We start from the raw sequence: 20,720 nt of genomic DNA, 5'->3' as shown, positions 1-20,720 counted from the left end.
TTTTTGTCTGTTTCAAGGTTGCACAGATAATCTCTTGTGGTTTCTTGTTGAAACTTTGTAATTTTAGTTTCTATGCTTAGAACTATGATTTATCTAAACTTAATCTGAGTGCATGCTATGACATAAGGACAAAGGCTCATTTTACCCTCACATAGGTTTCCTGGCACCATTTGTTGAAAAGATGTGTTTCTCTGTTGAATTGCATTGATGCCTTTGTTGGAAATAAATTAACTATACATGTGTGAGCCCATTTCTGGAATTTCCCCATTCCATTGATTCATTATTTTAAAGCCAGTACCATATTGTCTTTATTATGATAAGCTTTTTTAAAATTGTCATGTAAAATATACATGAAACTTATAATTTTAACCATTTTTAGATGTAGTGACTGAGTACATTCACACTTGTTTCTCCAACACCACCATCCAGTTCCAAAACCATTTTTCATCATCTGTGTGCAGTACACAGTAAGTCCCTATTCCCCTACCCCAGCCCTTGGCAATCATCATTTTGGTGTCCACCTTAAGGAATTTTGTGACTGGCTTATTTCATTTAGTGTGAGTGTAGACTTAGTCTTCAAGGTTTATTCATATTAAAGCATGTGCCAGTTCATTTTTTCCCCTTAGAGTTTAGTTCAACTTTACTTTTTTTATTAATTCTTTTTATTTAGGTAATGATTTACAATACTGTATATGAATTAGAAATATAGGTTCACATCTCTTCGGATGTGTATTACACACTCATCACCAAATCATCCATAATACTCTTCTATATCCATTGGACCTGCTTCCTACTTTGCTACCCACTCTTACCCACCCTCTCTGTTTGTCATAAAACTGCAGTCAGATTTATAGAGTTTGTTTTAGTTTAGTTTTGTCTGATTCTTTGCTTTGTCTGATTCTTTGGTTTGGTTTTGTCTGATTTCTTTAGTTTAGTTAAGTCTGATTTTCTATATTACACATGAGTAAAATATCTGGTATTTGTCTTTCTCTGACTTATTTCACTTAGTATAATGCCCTCCAGTTCAATTTTGCAAATGGAAAAATTTCACCTTTTTATCATTATAATTGAGTAGTATTCCATTGTATATGTATACTACATTTTCTTTATCCATTCATCTGTCACTGGCCAGTTAGGTTGTTTGTAACTTAGTCATTGTAAAATAGTGCTGCAATGAACATAGGACTGCAGATATCCATTCTAAGTAGTATTTTTTATATTCCTCAGATAGATAACTCAGAGAGAGATTACTGAATCTTATGTTAGATAATTTTGAATATTTGAGGAACTCTCCATACTGTTTTCCATAGGAAATGGAGCAGTCTACATTCCTACCAACAATGTACAAGGGTTCCTTTTACTCCACGATTTCACCAACACTTATTGTTTCTAATCTTGATATGGGCCATTCTTACAGGTGTGAAGTGAATATCATTGTGGGTTTTGTTTATATTTCCCTAATGATAACATTTTTTTTCATTTGTCCAGTGGTCGTCTCTGTCATCTTTGGAGAAGTGTCTATTTCACTCTTTACATTTTTTGATTGAGTTGTTTTGTGTTTGTTGATTTGTATGAGTTCTTTGTAGATCTTGGAAAATAGCCCCTTGTCAGATGTATCATGTACAAATATTTTCTCCCATCCCATAGGGTGGTTGTTCATTTTACTGATAGGTTCTACTGTTGTGAAGCTTTTAGTTTGACGGAGTACCATTTTTTAATTTTAATTTTTGTTTCCCTTGCCTTTGGACTTCTGTTTGATGGGAGACTTTTGATTACTCTTTAAATTTCCTTGCTTGTAATTAGTCTATTCAGGTTTTCTGGTGCTTCTTTATTCATTCTTGGAAAATTATATGCTTCTAAGAATTTGTTTCCTTGTTATTTTTCTGTCTACTCTTATATTATTTTAGCTTTGTAAACGAAAATATTTATGTGCTTCTCCAAGTTTTGAAAGTTTTCCTCTATCATTTCTTTGAATTAGCTTTCTGGTCCTCCTACCTTTCTTCCCTTACTTGTATATCTCCATTTTCCTTATGTTGCCTTTCTTAGTAGAGTTTGGTTAATTCTCAAAGTGATTCTTCATTTGCTTACATTTTATTTTTCTATCTTGTTCCACCAGGCCCTTTTTGTATTACTATCTTTGAGGTCATTGATTCAAACCGCTGTTTATTCTGTTTCCATAACTTTCTCTAGATTTTTTTATCTCATCTATTGAACTTTTTGCATCCTGAATCTGTGTTATTTTCTTATTTAAAGCTTCAGTTTCTTTTTTCTGTTCATTTTATTTCTCAGGTTATTGTCTTGTTTTTCTGAATTTTGTTTTCTCTCTCTGTTCAGTTTTCCTGGGGTCTGCTGTATCACTTTGACTTGTTTTTGTTTTTTGTGTTTTCTTCCCATCTTTGATTTTCTTTATTATAGTAACTTTTAACTCTGACAAGGAGATAAATCTTCCATGTCCTTGTGATTGGATTTCAGTAAGTGGTTCTCTCCTACTGATACTGTATTTCCTTGAGGTCTAAAGGTGCATGTGTTGCCTTTTTTTTTTTTGGCCTGACAGTTTTTGCTTTCTCTCTCTATGTGTGTTTGTGTGTTTCTCTCTGTCTCTTGTGTGTCTGTAACAGTAATTTAATGAGTTGCACTCCTTTCAGTTTTTTACCAGATGGTGCTGTAGTTTTATTTTATTTTTGTTTTTTTGGCCTTTTCTGTCTTCTGTAGGTACTCATACCTGATTTTGCAGTTATTGAGAAGAGGGTTGTTCACTTGTTCAGAAGGACCTGGTGATGATACAGTCACTGGTGTAAATGTGCTATGGTGGGTGAGGGCTGGCTTGTGTTTGTGAATCCATCAGTATCTCTCCTCTCTAGGGTTTTGGATCAGAGATTCTACAATTTGTGCTCTGTCAGTGGACTTCATTAGGTCAGTACCAGTCCTGATGGGTAGGAGCAGAGTATGTAGTCCACACACTGTCTTTATTATTTTTGCCAGGGACCCAACTTGTGGGAAGAACCCCAACTCCACCACATGTTACCCCTCAGTCAAGAGTGCGTGCTTCTGTACCATTTAGCTGTATGCTACCTATGGCCCCTGGATGAGGTGGCAGCCTGCCATATGTATCCCCAGTCTCAAACCTCCAGTTGTTTTTCTCCAACCACCTCCTGTTCATTGCAATATGGTTCTCTTTTATTGTCTCCTCTGACACAGTCTATGTTAGTCTCTGGTATTCCAAGTGTGTTTCAGTTTCACCCCAATCTACAGGACTCTCTGGGTGTAGTGTCCCTCTGTTTTAACTCTTAGATGATGCTCTTAAGAGGGAAGCAAGGGCTCTTACTGTCACCATCTTTTTCTGTCTCCCTCAAATTAACTTCTTTTTGTTGGTCTATTTAACTCTTGATAGACACTTGGAATGTACCCATGCTTTGACTATTGTGAATAATACTGCTATAAACATGGATATCCAATTATCTGAATTTCTGCTTATTGCTTTTAATTGTTTTGGGGATATAACCAGATGTGGGATTGCTGGATCATATGATAATTCTGTTTTTAAGCTTTTGAGAAGTTGCCATGTCATTTTCCATAGTAGCTAAATATTTTCCATTCCCATTAGCAGTGCACAAACATTCCAGTTTCTTCAGATTCTCACCAACACATATTATTTTCTGTCATCTTCTTTATAAAAGCTATCCTTGTAGCAGTGAGGTGGTTTCTCATTATAGGTTTGATTCGCTTTTCCATTTGGTTAGTGATACTAAGCATCTTTTCATGTGTTCTCTGTTGTTTTTTATGTCTTCTTTGGAAAAATGTCTTTTCAAGTCCTTTGCCTAATCATGTATTTTGTCTTTTTGCATTTAAGTGTAGTGGTTCTTCATATATTCTGTATATTATTCTCTGTCAGATATATGATTTGTGTATATTTTCTCCCATAATAAAAATGTTTGTAATAAAAAGCTATTTAAAATTTTCTTTAATTCACCAAATAGAAACATTGAGAATGACTATTCACTTAATGAGATAAGCCAAGTAGATATTAACATTATGATATATTTGCTTTATATATACACATACTTCCACTCGAAATTATATTGCTGAAACATTTTAAAGAAAATTTCCAAATCCTGACACTTAACCCTTCATTCAAACATTCACTTTGAGAACATTCCCCCACAACTGCTATATTTTCTTCATATACAGTCTCCAAAAATACCATTTTAAAATAATATATATTAATGGGGGAAATAATGCCGCAACTCAACTGCCTTTTATAATTATTACATAGAATCTAACCTTTTGGAGTAAGTTCACTGATCGTATTCCTTAGAGTTAACTTTTTCTCTTACATCATTATTAACAGTTTCATTTCCTTCATCAGTTATCTCCAAACTTTTGCTTTCTCACTTGACTTCTTCTAACCCATCTTCTAGTCTGCAGCCAGAATAGTGTCTTTAAAACTTGAAACAGACCAGTCTGTCTCTGTCTCTCTGTCTTATTCCTGCAGACCTATTATACTACACAACATAATCTGACCCCTGCCTAATCCTCCAATCTCAACCTCCATCCTCATTTTCTACTTCTCTCCCCCTTCTCTTTAAGCTCTGACTAAATAAACCTGCCCTTTATTTCTTGGCTATTCAGGCTTTTACTGTACTAGGACCTTTGTGTGTGCTATTTTCTCCACCACCATACAATTCTGCTTCCATACACAACTTTTTTTTTATCCTTTAGGTTTCAGTGTGTTATGTCTTCAGACAGACCTCCCTCATAACATATTTATTCTCTTTCACAGTACCTTTCCAATATTTTCATAGTCCTTTATTTAATGTATAAGTACATGTTTATTTAATTTTAAAATGATTGCTTCTACTCTTTCCCCTGCCCCCGTACCGTGAGATCTATGATGCAGGAACCCTTAGACACCAGTACCTGACACACCATTGGAAATCAGTGAATAGTAAGAGGAACATATTGCCCCCCTGCCCCTGCCCCAGAGTGAGATAAAGAGGACTCGTCATAGGATGTATTGGTTTGGTAAACTTCCAAAAAATCAACCACATTACTTTGTATTATTTCCATTTCCATGTGTATTTAAATTTTAGTCCAAATTATTCTCTCAGTTGAGTATTGCAAAGTGTAACAAATTTCCTGTGATTTTGGGTAAGATTTAGACTGAAAATCCAAATGAATACAAGATCAGAGTGGAAAGTACACTAAATATTTTAGATATTCCACATACCTGTAGTATAGAGATTTGGTTTCAGTATTTTCACCAGTTTTCTTCCTTTCACAGACTGAGACAACACTTGGACTCAGTTCATATCAACAGAAAAGGTGAGAAAGGAACTTGTGTTTATTTTATAATATATGAAGTTTTATGTTTAGTGAAACACTAATATACTATCAGTTTCTTCTTAGGATTTCCTGAAATGTTTTCCTTTTTCCCATACTCTTTTTTTGATGAAGAGGGAAAAGCAGGTTACAAATCACACTGTCACATATTTCAAGTATTGTATTTTTAAATGTGTTGACATTGTGTTGACATTCCTCCCCCTATGGTATATGAAGACATTTCACTGGCAAATGAAACTCCCCTAATCTTGTAAGAGGATTAGCTTTGTAACACCCTGTTGATTGCTCTTGTGACTACCCCTGCCCCTGCCTTTTATGAACTGACCATTGCTGCCCACAGTTACCACGGTGGGTCTGCCTGAGGACCCTGGAGTAGGAACTCAGATCAGTGAAACCTAATCTTGTTACTAAGAGAGACTCCTTTTAAGCAACAAGTTTCTCATAACAGGGGAGTTGTTTTATCCTTACATATTATGAAAATATATACATGCATGTGAATTTGAAAATACCTTTCTGGCCTCTAAATTCTTTGGTCTTTTGGTAGTTTCTCACATCTTTTACAGGGACAATATTTTTAAAAAAAAGATACCAGCCTTTAATCCCTTTCCATTTCCAGTAAGGACCTGTACTTATATCTAAAGGGACGTGAGAGATATATATGAATTCAATATTTTTGATGCTTAAAGTACATCTGAGATTGTCCTCAGACTAGTGAAATGCAGATTACACCAAGAAGAATTTTATTTTGAGAGAGCAATAGCAAGTATTCAGAGTTAGTCACTTTTTTTTTTTCATGCTCAATTTACAGTAATGTGGCCCTGCTTCCCCATTGCTCTGTCCTTCTCCCTAATTTTATAAGTCCTATTGGGACCTGCTGTACCTGTGAACTCTGCAAAAAGGGCATACCCATTGCCTACAGTAAGGCATAGACTTCTCTGCTACTGTGATTATAAAGCATAGGTAGGTGGAGCTTGCTCTTGGACCTCTATTGACCAAGTCCACTTTCTGAACTCTGAGATCAGGGGAGGCATCCGCTATAGGGAGCAGTTGAATAGATCTGCTAGCTTGGTTCCCTGACCTTGTAGAGCTATAGGATGGGCTCCACATACCCTAGATTATCTGATCAGTCTTCCTAACTGGGCAGAACTGAGACCTTGCTGCCCCACCCAGACAGAGCAATAGAATAGGCTTCATAGCCATTATGTAATGATGACTGGGGCCCAAATCCAGTAAAGCAACTCATCAAACTTCCTAGCCAGTCAGGGCAGTTATCTCAGCTCTACAGATGTGCCAAGCCTCTCTGTGGGTTCTCTGCTTGAGTGCCTATATAAGAAGGGTTATAGCTTAGGCTAGATAGCTTCCCAAGCGTTCTGGTTGGGCTTCCTGGTCATTGAGACTGGAGGCTGTCTTCTGCTGTAGGCAGACCTTTAAATTTACTTTACAATCCAAGTGGGACCTAAAACAGTCTCCCCATCAGGTACAGCTCTTTGAATGGGGACTAAAAATCAAGCAGAATTTCTGTTAAACATCTGCCCATACTCTAGCGCCTGTCTGAAATTATGACTTTCTCAGTATATAAACAGTTTAAGTATGTGGATCCCTCCAACCCCTGTCATTTATACTTTATATCCAATGTTAGGTTGTAGTGTGTATAAGAGGTTTGTCTTTCAGAAATTTTTAGTGAGAATTTCTAGTATCAAGTGGGATAATTAGAAATGACATTCATATTTTAGGCCAAGACATCATAATTCAGTCTTCCAAACTTCTTGATTAAAATGACATTTCAGTTCTTGGCATTTTCTGCCCCCAAATTCATTTTCCTTTTCCATTTCCACTTTAGAGGCATGCTAGTTACAATGTGATCATGGTCTTTGCCTCTATACATGGTCTGCCAAATATGTATAGTAGTATTAACTGTTTATTATAGTATTAATTATTGTCCATTGTACATATATAAAAAATCCAAGTGAATATATTAAAGCATATTGTTACTAGCTATATCAACCAAATACATTTGGACTTTCAGTCTATCTGTTGTCTGTTTTTATATAACTTTGTTTTTTTTTTGTTTTTTTTTTAAGTAAGTTATTTTATTTTATTTTTTTCTTTTTCTTTTTTTTTTTCATTTTTTTTTATTTAAATAATAAATTTTATTTTTATATTCCCCCATACAATTGCAAACGCCCCATTCTGACCCCAATCCTTCCCCTCCCGCCCCCCACCCCCCAAAAAGTGTGTTTTTATATAACTTTGAATAAGAAAAATACTCCCAGTTTTTTTCTTTTCCTTCTTCTTTTTTTTAAACACACATAATTGGTTTCTCGCAATAAAAAATGTAATGTGCATTCTAAGTAGAACATTAGACCACACTTCTTAATTATACTTTCTTATGACAACAGCCAAATGTCTAGCTTCAGTTTGGGGAAATGTATATATTGAAGAATTGCTTCTTATGCTGTTTTCTTTTTACTTACAGTATATCTCTATACCGCGGGAATTGTAGACCTATACGGTTTGAGCCACCCATGCTGGATTTCCATGAACAGTAAGTTTAAAACTTTTTTAGATTATATTTCTCCACTAAACTCTTTTGCATGCATTGGACTTGCTTTTTGTCTGTGTTATCTATATGAGAAAATTATGTGTTCAAGTCACCAGGAAAATAAATAATATTGAATGTAGTTTGAAAATGGAAAACAAGGATTTTAAAAATAAAAATAATGAAATACAAAAATAAAAAAAGAAGAAAAAGAAAATAGAAAACAAAGAAAAAAACAAATGGCATTGAATATAGTTTGAAATGGGAAACAAGTATCTATTATGAGTCCAACATATAATATTAACCTCAGAAGTTTGAAAAATGCTCACATATTGGAATCTCTGGTTCAGAGAATCTCATCTTTAGAAGCAACATAAAACTTGACTCCCTTTTCTGATTAGCACTTCGTTTCCATTTTTTTTATTTAAAAATTTTCCTCTAGATATAGGATATAGTATTCATTTGTTTGATGCACGTGCTTTTAAAATACAAACTTTCATACATCACCAAATAATATTATTACCAGAAAGGCAAACAAAAGCAAATGCTACAGAAAGACTTGATTCGACCCATACTCCTAGCTTCCCTTCCACATGTGGGTCTCAGATTTTGCATATCTCATATACACTAAGGGAAAAATAAGTCTTCATACAAGTCAGAAGAAAAGTACTAAATAAAGACATCATGGTGTCACTAATATGTGGAATATAGAGAAACCAGATTAAGAGTCAGGTAAAAACAAGATTAAACAGCAACCCTTGAAAACTGACTATAGAAATAAGCATCTAGAGGGTGGAGGGATTGAGGTATGGGTAAGAACAAAGAGGACAGGAAGCAATGTTCTATATTAGTTGACTAGATGATTTGGTGGTGGGTACACTACAGTGGTGATACTGGTTTGTTTTTTTTGTTTGTTTGTTTGAGGAGGGGAGTGGGATCCTAATATTACCTCAGTTTAAAAGAATCAATAAATTTATATTTTTTAAAAAGAAGATCTAATATTCATTTTTCTCACTCTCCAAAAAATTGAAAAGGAAGGGACACTTCCTAACTCCTTTTATGAGACAAGCATAACACTATTACTAAACCAGGCAAAGCATACAAAAACAAAAAGAATCAGGCCAATTTCTCTTATGAACATAGATGCAAAAATCCTCAACAAAATATTAGTAAACCAAATCTAATAGCACATTAAAAATATCATATACCAAAACCAAGTAGAATGTATTCTAGGGATGCAAGAATGGTTAAGCATATACAAATCCATCAATGTAATTCATCAGATCAACAAAATAAAAAAAAAAATTATGACCATCTCAATTGATGCAGAAGAACTATTTCATAAAATTCAGCATCTATTTATGATAAAAACTCTCAATAAAATGGGTATAAAAGGAACATAAAGTTAATAAAGGCTATATATGACACACCATGACCAACATTATGTTGGGGGGGTGGTAGAAATCAAATCTTTTCCTCTAAGATCAGTAGCAAGACAAGGATGCCCACTCTTACTACAACATAGAATTAAAAGACCTAGCTAGACCAATTAGGCAAAAGAAAAAGAAATAAAAGGTATCCAGATTGGAAAGGAAGAAGTAAAACTATCACTGTATGCATATGTCATGGTATTATACATGGAAAACCCTAAAGAACACACTCATGCACAGAGCTATTAGAAATAATAAATATAGTAAGTTTCAGGCTACAAAATTAATATACATTAATCTATTGCATTTTTGTACACAATGAATTAACAGAATGAGAAAAGAAAACACCACCATTCACATTTGCAGCAGAAAGTATAAAATACATACAAATAAATTTAACTAAGGAAGTAAGGACCTGTGCACTGAAAATTCTAAAACACTGTTGAAAGAAATTGAAGAAAACACAAAAAAATGGAAAAACATTCTGTGCTCATGTATCAAAAGAATCAGTGTTGTCAAAATGGTGATTTTACCTAAAAGAAAATGCAATCCATATTAAGAGCCCATTGTAATTCTTCACAGAAATAGAACCAAAAAAATCCTAGAATTTGTATGGAAACTGAAAGATCTCAAATTGCCAAAACCATCTTGATAAAAAGTACAAAAATGGAGGTATCGTGGTCCCTGACTTCCAACTGTTATCCCAAACTACTGTAATCAAACTTGTTTGTTATGGAAATAAAAACATGCACAGGGATGAATGGAATAGAATCATTAGCCCAGAAATGAAATCAAACATATATGAGTAACTAATTTCTAACAAAGAAACCAAGAGCATGCAATGGAGAAAGGAAAGTCTTTTCAACAAATGGTGCCGTGAAAACTGAACAGCCACATGTAAAAATCTTATACAGTGTACTAAAGTCTACTCAAAATGGATTAAAGACATGAATATAGAACCTGAAGCCATAAGGTACATTAAAGAAAGCATAGGCGGAAATATGTTTGACATTGGTTTTAGTGATGTCTTTAGAGGTTCATCTCCAGTAGCAAGAGAAATAAGAATATAAACAAATGGAACTATATCAAGCTAAAAAAAGCTTCTGCATAGCAAAGGAAATTATTGTTGAAAGAAAAAGACAGCCTACTGAATGTAAGAAGATATTTGCAGACCACATATTGGACAAGGGATTAATCGCTAAAGTATACAAGCTAGTCATACAACTCAACAACAAAAAATCATGTAACTCATTTATAAAATGGACAAAGACTCTAAATAGATTTTTCGCCAAAGAAAATATACAGATGACCAACAGTCACATGAAAAGGTATTATACATGGCTTATCATTAGGAAATGCAAATCAAAACCACAATGAGATTTCTCCTCAAACCGATTAGAATGGCTACTATGAAAAAATCAGAAATAAATGTTTGTGAGGATGGGGAAAACAAGGAAACTTCGTCCACTATTGGTGAGAATGTAAATTGGTATAACCATTGTGGAAAACACCATGGAACGTCCTCAGAAAGTTAAAAAATAGAACTACCTTATGAGCCTACTTCTGGAGATTTTGTTTTTCACTAAAGAATATAAAAACACTAACTCAAAAGGACATACATATCCTTATATATATAGTGTTCATTATAGCACTGTTCACAGTAGTGAAGATATGGAAGCAACCCAAGTGCCCAATGGCAGATGAATGGATCTAACTCATGTGTAGGATATAAAGAAAACAAAAATAAACCCTTAGATTCTGACAGCAGAATGGTGGTTACCAGAGGGAAAGGAAAAAGAAGGAAATGCATCAAAGAGACTAATTGGTTGGTGATGGATGATAACTGGATATTTAGTGGCAGGTGTGGTGAGAAAATATAATCTTGGCACCTATACAGTGTTGTGAACCAATGTTACTTCAATAGAAAGTAAAATAATTAAGTTCATGAAAAGTATTTCTCCCTAATCCAGTCATAGTATTCCTTGAAAATCAAGTAAGCCCATTTTTCTAGAGGGATATTTGATACCTTGTAGCTTTTCAGTCTCTAACTATTCTACTAATACCCTAACTCTACCCTCAATCTAAAATGTATTTGAGAAGATGGTCAGATTTTGTGTAATTGAGTGGCACAAAAGTACTGAGTGTTGATTTGGCTCAACTATGCTAAAAGTTGGGTTTACTACAATAATGTGTCACTGTCATTCATGAGGTTTGTCCAGGGCCAGTTGCTCAACCCCATTTCTTCAGCATTGTATTGCACTGTCATCTTTCTGAGGCATAGGGAACTTTCTGTTGACCACAGAATTGCAGCTTATTTCCCAGACTTCTTCATAATTCTTTTGAGCCTTAGATGCCTTTGAAATATGGACAGTTAGTCAGTAGTTTACAGCTATAGTATACAGCTATAACAGCTGTATGCTTGCTTTGGCTAGTGTATATATAAATAAATCACAGTAACCCCTTTGGCCCTACTTCTGTCTTTGGAGCACCTGATAATGGAAACAAGTGGGACCAGCACTGCCAAGCATTTGAAAATCTTTGTTATATTTTTAAATCTTACCCATATAGCCAAATACTACTTATGAGAGAAAGAATTCTAAGATGGTCCCCAAAATACCTGGCCTCTAATGTGCATATAACACCTATCGTATTCAATAGAATGCTAATCTAGATGTTGCTATAAAGGATTTTAAACATGTAATTAGGATCCCAAATCAGTTGACCTATGAGATAGGAAGATTATCTGGAGGGCTGACCTAATCACATGAGTCCTCTAAATCTGACTGTAGCAGTCAAGAGACATAAATGTTGGAAGTTTGAAGCATGAGAGATCATTGATGTACAGAAATTTCTTTGTGCTGGTTTTGGAATTGATGGAGACCATGTAGCAAAAGACTGAGAGCATTCTAAATTTTGCCCAGAACCTGAGTAGCCTTGGAAGAGAAATTTGAGTTTTGATGAGTAAGACCTTGAGTTTATAAACTGCTCATGCCATGCCTATACTTATGACTTACAGAATTAAGATAATAAATGGGGGGGTCACTTTAAACCTCTAAATTCATGTAATGTGTTATGTAGCATAGGAAGCAAATGCACTGCAAACTTGTCAACAAGTAAACTTCTAGTATTTGACCATAGTGTCCCATGATTTAGTGTGACTTCTCTCTTCAGTCTCCCACTTTATCTTGAATTATGCTCACACTACCAGTGGAACAGCAGGGGAAGCTGTGCATCTGAGGTCTGTTAGCAGGTCTGTCTGGGGAGTGCTCCCTCTGCTCCTTGTGATGTGGACTGCCCAGAACTACAGCAAGCCTGCTCTGTTAGAGCATGCAGGACAAGAATAGCTTGCTGGCACCCTTCCTGAGATTTTCCCTCTCGTTATTCCAGACTTCTTTGAGCAACACAAGTAGGTGATCCCTCTCTTCTGAGCAAGGGTTCATTTTTTTTTTTTCTTTTTTTTTTTTTTGGTGTACCTGGCCCTGCCTTCTTTGATCTCTTGAACAAAGGGCAAGGCCAGCCTCAGCAACATTGTCAGTCAAGCGTTCTGTACACCACCACCATCACCTCACTTGCAGACTCCTAAAACCTTCAAGTTTGTTTCCTTACCTCAAAGTCCTCTCCTGCAGCAGGCCATCAACAGTCCTGTCTTCATGGATTCCCCAGATTATCTATTTTGTGCCTTCTCTTCTCTGTGTTAACTGAGATTACTTGTTCTAAGGTAATAGGGGAAAAATGTTAAGAACAACTTCATAGGAAGATGAATTACTGGTTGCCAATTACCTACAAGACATTTGAATTGTGAAAGGGTATGTTTATTGAAGAATGCACATGAACAGTGAAATTTCAGGATGTAAGGAGGGCATTTTTATTTCTGTGGACTATCATTCTACCTACACATCCATATAAAGTTTGAGGGATAAGAATTTTATCTTTTATATTGTCTTTATACAGCTTTTCCCTGCAGCATCATGGACACAGTTTGAAGCCCCAACTGGATCTGTATCTCTTCCCCATTTATTTCTTGGTCTTTTAACCCCACCTAGAATTGATGAGCCTGTAGGGTCTAGCCCCTGAGAAAACAAGGCAAGAGGAGTTACACATATTTGGATGCCTCCTTGGTTTGGGAGCTTCTGAGGGCAGTCAGATTCCTGCTTTTCAACCCCAAATGCATTGTTACAAACCAACATCTGGATCCCCTTCTATCCCTTCCTCAGGACCCAAGCCCTGATTCTATCTTTGGTTTTTTTTCCTTGTGGCATACTATTAAAGCCACAGAAAGATTTTTGGACTTTGTGATGACGGTAAGCCACAGACTGATTTTGGACCAGATTTTGTTTCCCTGGGTAAAATAGAGAAGCTCTTCTATTGGATCCCTCTTCTCAAGGGCAGTGTGGACATAGCCTTCCTAATGATTGTTAATACAGAAGAATTATCTGCTCTCACTTGAGAAACTCTGTAGGAAGTTCCATCTTCTCCACATCCTTTCCACTTTTGGCAAGAGGTGGTAGCATCTGCATTAGTGAGCTCTCAGATTGAAATGTTACTTGAGTTAGGCCTCAGAGGCACCAGAAAATGTTAACCTCAACAACAACAGCTAAACATCATGTACATATTATAATGAAATTTTCAAATGATGTGTAAAATAAAAAGCAGTTCAAATATTTATCAAGACCTTAGAAGTGTATTAAATGAAGACTTCTTATTTACATTATTTATGGACCTTATGTGTTTTTTTTAAAAGATTTATTTATTTATGCATGCAAGAGCTGGGGTACAGAGATGTGGGGGGTAAGAGGATTCACCAGAGACAGAGTGGGGAACAGAACAGGCAGACTGAAATACACTGCTGAGGGGAGCAGTGGGCAAGACAGGCAAGGTCTGCTGCTCCATGTGGTTTCTCCCTGGCCGGCTGGGGGATCGCTTTGTAGTGCGGTGCTTAACCCTTTGCACCACCAGGGAGGCCGGACCTTGTGTTTTTGAACCTGACTGTTTTACAATAATATGGAAAGATACTGTTATTCCATTCTAAAAAAGACAGAATGTTTGAAATAATCCAAAAGTCAACTATAGATGAAGCTGCAGAAGAAATAAATAAAGTAGTGATGGATTAAGATTTGAGTTGAAGACAATTATAAATCAGAGACATCCTGCAGGGGAGTAGGAGGGAGAGGGATTAGAGGGAGGAAGGGAGGAGCACTGGGGACTGTGGTGATGGTGCACGTGTGCATTGGTGAAGGAAATTATATGGGGACTACACCTGAGGGAATGAGAGAAAGCAAATATTGTTTAAATGTGAACAATGATGTAAAAAATAAAAAAATTGAAAAGATTTTTAGTTGATTTAAATAATACAGAACATGAAAATCAAGTGAAAAAAAAAATATGACCAAAAGTCAGGTTAAATACTTGAAATTGTGACCAATTTTGATTTTGGGACTTTTACCCAAAAAAAGGCAGGGGAAAAAGACTGAAATCTTAATGAAAAAGTCATGCAAACCTATAAGGAAACAGACTAAAATTTTCTACTTGTACAATAAAATGAACTTTGAGTTTATTTATCATATTAACACTTCCATTCTGACTTCTCTAATATTTTGCTTTAAATAGTATGTATAAATACTTTTCAAATTGAACTTTTGAGGGATCATATCACATTATATGGAACTCATCTCACTAAATAGAATACAGCATTGATGGTTGTATAAGAACCAATGGTAAAAATAAGGTAGTATTGTTACAATGCAGTTATAATGCATGGCAAAAAACTTTCAGTTCATTCGCTTCAAGTTAGCAGTGCGCATGACAAAGCCATCTTGACTCTAAAATAAAAACAGAAAAGTGAAAAAGACTGGATGCTTCATTGCACTTTAAAACATGATGCTTAACAATTGTAGATTAGTATTACCTTCCAGGATATTTTTATTACTTTACTTTTTAAAGTAAAATGTGTTACTTTAAGCTTTTTTCTATTTTTGTGAAATAAAATATGCACAGAAAAATGAATGACTTATATGTAGTTTTACATCTGCCACCCAGCTAGATTATTCTTACATATTTTTAATTTATGTAATGAATTTCCCCCAGATTTATTGATATATAATTGACACATAGCATTGTGTGATTATACAAAATGTTGATTTGATATGATTATATATTGCAAAATGATTACCACTAGCATTGTCAGCTAATTCCTGCACCATGTCACAGTTACCATTTCTTTTTTATGTGAAAACATTTACCATTACTCTTCAGCACCTTTCAAGTATATAATACATTACTAACTGTAATCACTGTGCTGTAGTTAGATTCCCAAAACTTACTCTCTTCTAATTACAAATTTTCACTCTCCAATCAGCCTCTTCCCTTTCTCCACCCTCAGTCCCTGGTAACTACTATTCTATTCTCTGTTTCTGTGAGTTTGGCTTTTTAAGACTCCACATGTAAGTAATATTGTACAGTATTTGTTTCTTTGCCTCACTTAATATAATGACCTCAGATTTCATTGATGTTTTCACAAATGACAAAATGCCCTTTCTCATAGCTGAATATATAAAATGTATGTATATATCATATCTCTATTCATGCATTGACTGACATGTAGCTTGCCTCCATATGTTGATTATTGCGAATAATGTTGCAGTGAACGTGGACATGCAGGTATTGTTTGGAGATACTGTTTTCATTTACTTTGAATGTGGGACAAAGTAGAATTGCTGGATGATATTGTTGTTCTATTTTTAATTTTTGAGGAACCTCCATACTGTTTTCCATAGTGACTGCAGAGTTCATTCTCTTCATTACCCTTTTAAATGTTCACTTTCATTAGATGTCCATCTGTTGTATTTCTAACTGTAGCAGAGTATCTGCAATTTACCTATTAACTCCCCCTTTGATGCCTATACATATTACCTCTAATACCCTACCACAACAAATAGTCCTATAATGAATCCTCTTACAGGTTCAATTATGGAGTGCCATGAGCATTTCTTTGGAATAAGTAGTCCAGGAGTGGAATTGCATAAGTCATAAGAGTGTGAGCACATTTCACGTGTGTAGGTATTGCCTGATTGCTCTTGTGAATAACTATGCCACTCTGTACTCCTAGGAGCAATGCATGAGCATGCCTGTATTTGTACTAACACTTAACATTCACCAACTTTCTAGTTTTCCCAGTTAAATAGGGATATTATGTGTTACTGATTGTTAATTTTGTATTTCCCTGATTGTTAGTAAGTTCAAGTATCCATCTCCTTAGATGCTTATTGGCCTTTTTGGTTTCCTCTTCCATAAATTGTTTATTCATATCCTTTGACCATTTTTCTTTTGAGGGTTTTAACTGATTTGTTAACATTCACTTTATAATTTAGATATAACCTTAAGAGCTAACTGCCTAACTGCCAAAATCTTCCACTATAGATTGCCATCCTCCATTCAGAATCAAATCAAGGATAACATGTTGCATTTGGTTGGTGTGTATCTTTAATCTAGGTTGACTTCCCACAACCCCCACACTTCTTTTATTTTTTTTTTTTTGAGCCATAAGATTGAAATTTTTGTGGTCCAGGTCAGTTGACTTACGGAATAGCCCAAACTGGATTCGCCTGATTATTTGCTCATGATTCCATACAGATTAAACATTTTTTTGTCAAGAATAGTAATATAGTGATATTGTTTAGTTCCCATTCCTTCACGTCAGGGGTCCTGTAATGTCCATATTTCTAATTATTGTCACTGTTAAGTTTGAGCACTCATTAACATAAAATCTGCCAGATTCTATAAATTTCAGAAGTACCTTTTCCTCTTTGTAATTAATCAGTAATCTGTGAGGGTTAATATCCTGTTCTCTAGTCTTTTGTCTAATACTTTTACTTAGTTATCATTTATGGATTCTTGCCTAAGTCAATTAGAATGATGAGTTGTAAAATGGAATTCCTCTTTTTTCCTTTTTAAATTTTATCATTTTTTTAATTTAAGAACTAAGATGCTTCTGTAAAGAAGTATTCCCATCTTTTTTATTCCATCATAACTAAAGACCAAGGGTCAGCAAATTACAGCTTTGTCAGCTGTTTTTGTAAATAAAGTGTTGTGCTACAAATGATTCAATCAAGAAAGTGAGAAGACATTGTACAAAATGGGAGAAAATATTTGCAAATATCTCACTAGAGATATGTGATATAAAAAATCCTATAACTCCTTTAATTTTATATTCATTTGAGTATAGCATTTCCTTCTCTCTCCTTATTGACACTTGTAAACCCTTTCAATCCAGGATTATTTCATCTTTATTAAAATTTTGGAGTTTAGCCATTAATTTGTCTGTATTCTTCAAATATTCCTGTACTCTATTTTCCAAATAGAGCCGCTTCTAGTTGCCATACATATCTCAGCTTTTCTTTTTTTATATAACTTTATCTTTACAACTATTCTAAATATATATCCTCTCACTGAAATCTAAGCTAAATTGTCAATCTGATCTTTCAATTAACTAAAAACTTTTCTACCTAAAAGGGACCCATTTGTATACTGTTGGTGTGAATGTAGATTGGTTCAGCCCCTTTGGAAAACAGTATGGAGGTTTCTCAAAACATGAAAAATATATCTACCATTTATTTCGCTGACCAAAACAAGTCAAATGGACAAGCCTAAAATTACTGAAGCAGAGAAGCACAATCCTCTCTCAGGCTCAGTCAGGAAATTGGGAACAACATTACAGCCTGTTAGAACATTGTATGTGTTTTTTAATTGATTATACTCCTCAAATGTACACTTTTTTGATGTTTGAACTTAGGAAATACTTTTTTACAAAATGCATGCAGAAGAAAGGCAGACCTTGGTCTTTGTCTCTTGTGAATTTAAGAAGGAAGATGATCCTCAGTATGGAGAACCCCATTTCCACATACACACATATACAATGTGTTTATTGATTGACTTATGCCACTTTGACAGTGCTTAGGCGAAGCATCTATATAGTGGTATCTTTCAAAATTATAATCTAGCTCTTGGGCTTTGGAGAAAGAGAGTTAGAGGTAGGTAGGCTCAAGTACAGTTCATCATTAACTTCTTACACCAAGAGTGTTTCTACCTTTCTAGCTGGAAGGGGCAGGAAACAGCAAAGGAAGTAAAGAATAGCGTTTTGAAGCTTTCCTCTACCCTAGCATGCATGCCATTATCAGCTCATACTACTTTAGTCCCTAACTTTTCTTACCCACCCACCAACTCAAGGCAGCTTCTATTCCCTCAAGGGTTTCTTAATTTTTTTAATTCCTCTAACATCTAAATTTTTCAAGCATTGTTGTTTTTGGGTGTTTGAGGGTACAAGGGACTGGGGTAGGAAGACCCAGTAGCTTGTACTATTTCCCCATCTTTAAAGGAACCCGATGCTTCTGATTCCTTTTTCAAACCAGTGAAAATTATCAGCTGTTCACTGCTTTTATCTACTTCCTCAAGTAATAAATCAGAGGTGATCAGATGAATTGAGGAAAAATCAGGGGCAAATTTACTGAAGTAAAAAACCATGGTAGGACAATTGAACCAAATATAACACATGTTTCTGGTTCTGCATCTGTAACCTTTTAGGATTAGGTTTATATAAATGAAATTTAAGAAAAGGTGAACAAAATGATTGCATGCAGAAAGGAACTTGTGCAAGATTTTTAATTAGAAAATGAGGTTTTGGGACTGGCATGGAGGGTAGAGAGGAAAACACAGAGCAAGGATTGGTAAAGGCAGTGGGGGGCCATGCACATGGAACCAGCCGGACTCAGGTAGAAGGTGTAGATTGTGAAAATGCAGGGAGTTATTTGTTTAGGTTGAGTGATGTCACTTTAGGGAGGAACTTGAGTGGGAGTAGGAGAAAGCAAGCTCACCCATATGTACTTCTACCGTGTGTCTTGTCACTGTGCTAAATAATATGGGAAAAATACACAAGTCATGTATGTGTAATCTTTGTTCTAAGATTCTGATAATCTAGTGAAAATAACACCGGTGCCAAAAAAAAAATAGTGAGCACTAATTAAAAAGTTTTTATGTAGAATTCTCTGATGCTGTCAGACTTAGGAAGCCTATACATATTAAATTAACTACATAAGTACGTCATGAACTATGTACTAAGGAGGTTTAACTTTTAACAAGCTGGGTGATGAAGGGAACATTGAAATGAATATTTGGTATCAGATATGAGTATGTGTTTGATATTTATTGTTCCTTTGAAAGAAGGCAGTTTAGTACAGTGGGTTAGAACATGGACTAGAGACAGATGGACTGGATACAAATTTGGTTGCAGGTATGTCTTCTGGCTAGTTAATTAACTTTTCTGTGCCTCTTCTGTAAAATAAGGATAATATAGCCCCTAATTTATGAAGCAAATCTCACCTAATTTTACCACTCAGTTTATCCTTCTAAATTGAAGAACATGTGTTAGTGATTTTTGGAGAGGACATGATTCAGAATTAGTAGGAAGGCAGCATGGTATTATGGAAAGAAAGAAAAGGCTTTAGTCATTTTCTTTGTTGTCTGCTTCCTCACAAGATTGTAAGCACCATCCAGGAGCGGCTTGCTTTGTTATATACCAGCACAGGCTCAGTGCGTGAATATAACTGCCACTCAGTGAAAATTGGTGGACTAGCTAAATACATTTTTCAATATAAATACAATTAAGTATAATTTTATTTTTATTGGGTAACATTGGTTTAGAGTACTGAATATGATTTGGTGGGAAGGAGGGGAATAGGTTCAGACCTCAGATATATGTCAGCATACCACACCCACCACCAAAACATCCATAGTCCTTTACCATAGACTGTTGGGCCCTCCGCCCCATTTGTTTCCATCCTCCCCTCCCTTCTAGTGACCTCAATTCTGTAGGTATATTTCTAGAGCTTGTGTGGTTTAGTTTTGTCAGTTCCCTTGTTTTGCTACTCTTTATCCCACATACAAGTGACACCACACCACCCTCTGTTTGTCTTTCTCCTTATTTCACTATCTCTTATTTCACTTAAAGTAATCCCCTCCAGTTCCAACTGTGTTGTCACAAATGGCAAGAGTTCATCTTTTCATAGCTGAATTGCGTGTAATTTTCAGTATAAATCAATTTAATAATTTCATGTGTTTGATAATTTTCTTGTTTAACTTTTTAGCAACTAGAAAATAACTAGAATATCTTTGAAGTATTCGTGACAATGTTCTTTTTGTTTTGTAGGCCAGTTGGAATGCCAAAAATGGAAAAAGTTTACTTACATAATCCTAGTACTGAAGAAACTATTACTTTAATATCAATATCTGCTACAACATCACATTTTCATGCATCATTTTTTCAAAATAGGGTAAGTTTCTCTGCTATAAATTATTTCTCTTGAGTTTAAAATTGAAATGTCTAGATATTTATTGATGTAGTTTTATTTTGCTGTAAGTGA

At 35.1% G+C, this 20,720-nt stretch overlaps 1 protein-coding gene across 2 annotated transcripts in view; it reads left to right on the top strand.

Annotated features, from left to right (window-relative positions):
• TMEM131 (transmembrane protein 131) overlaps positions 1–20,720 on the top strand; it is a 138,852-nt gene that overhangs the window by 37,524 nt on the left and 80,608 nt on the right. For both annotated transcript variants that reach the window (XM_037527898.1, XM_054701883.1), the window contains exons 3-5: positions 5,282–5,322; positions 7,817–7,885; positions 20,507–20,630. In XM_037527898.1, coding sequence (XP_037383795.1) covers positions 5,282–5,322; positions 7,817–7,885; positions 20,507–20,630 — 234 coding nt within the window. The remainder of the gene's footprint in view (positions 1–5,281; positions 5,323–7,816; positions 7,886–20,506; positions 20,631–20,720) is intronic.

The sequence above is a fragment of the Talpa occidentalis genome, unplaced genomic scaffold (assembly GCF_014898055.3).
Source record: "Talpa occidentalis isolate TD23 unplaced genomic scaffold, MPIMG_talOcc4v2.1 talOcc4.5, whole genome shotgun sequence".
Lineage (NCBI taxonomy): Eukaryota > Metazoa > Chordata > Mammalia > Eulipotyphla > Talpidae > Talpa > Talpa occidentalis.
Note: the sequence above shows the minus strand (reverse complement) of the source record. Positions and strands in the feature narration are given on the sequence as shown.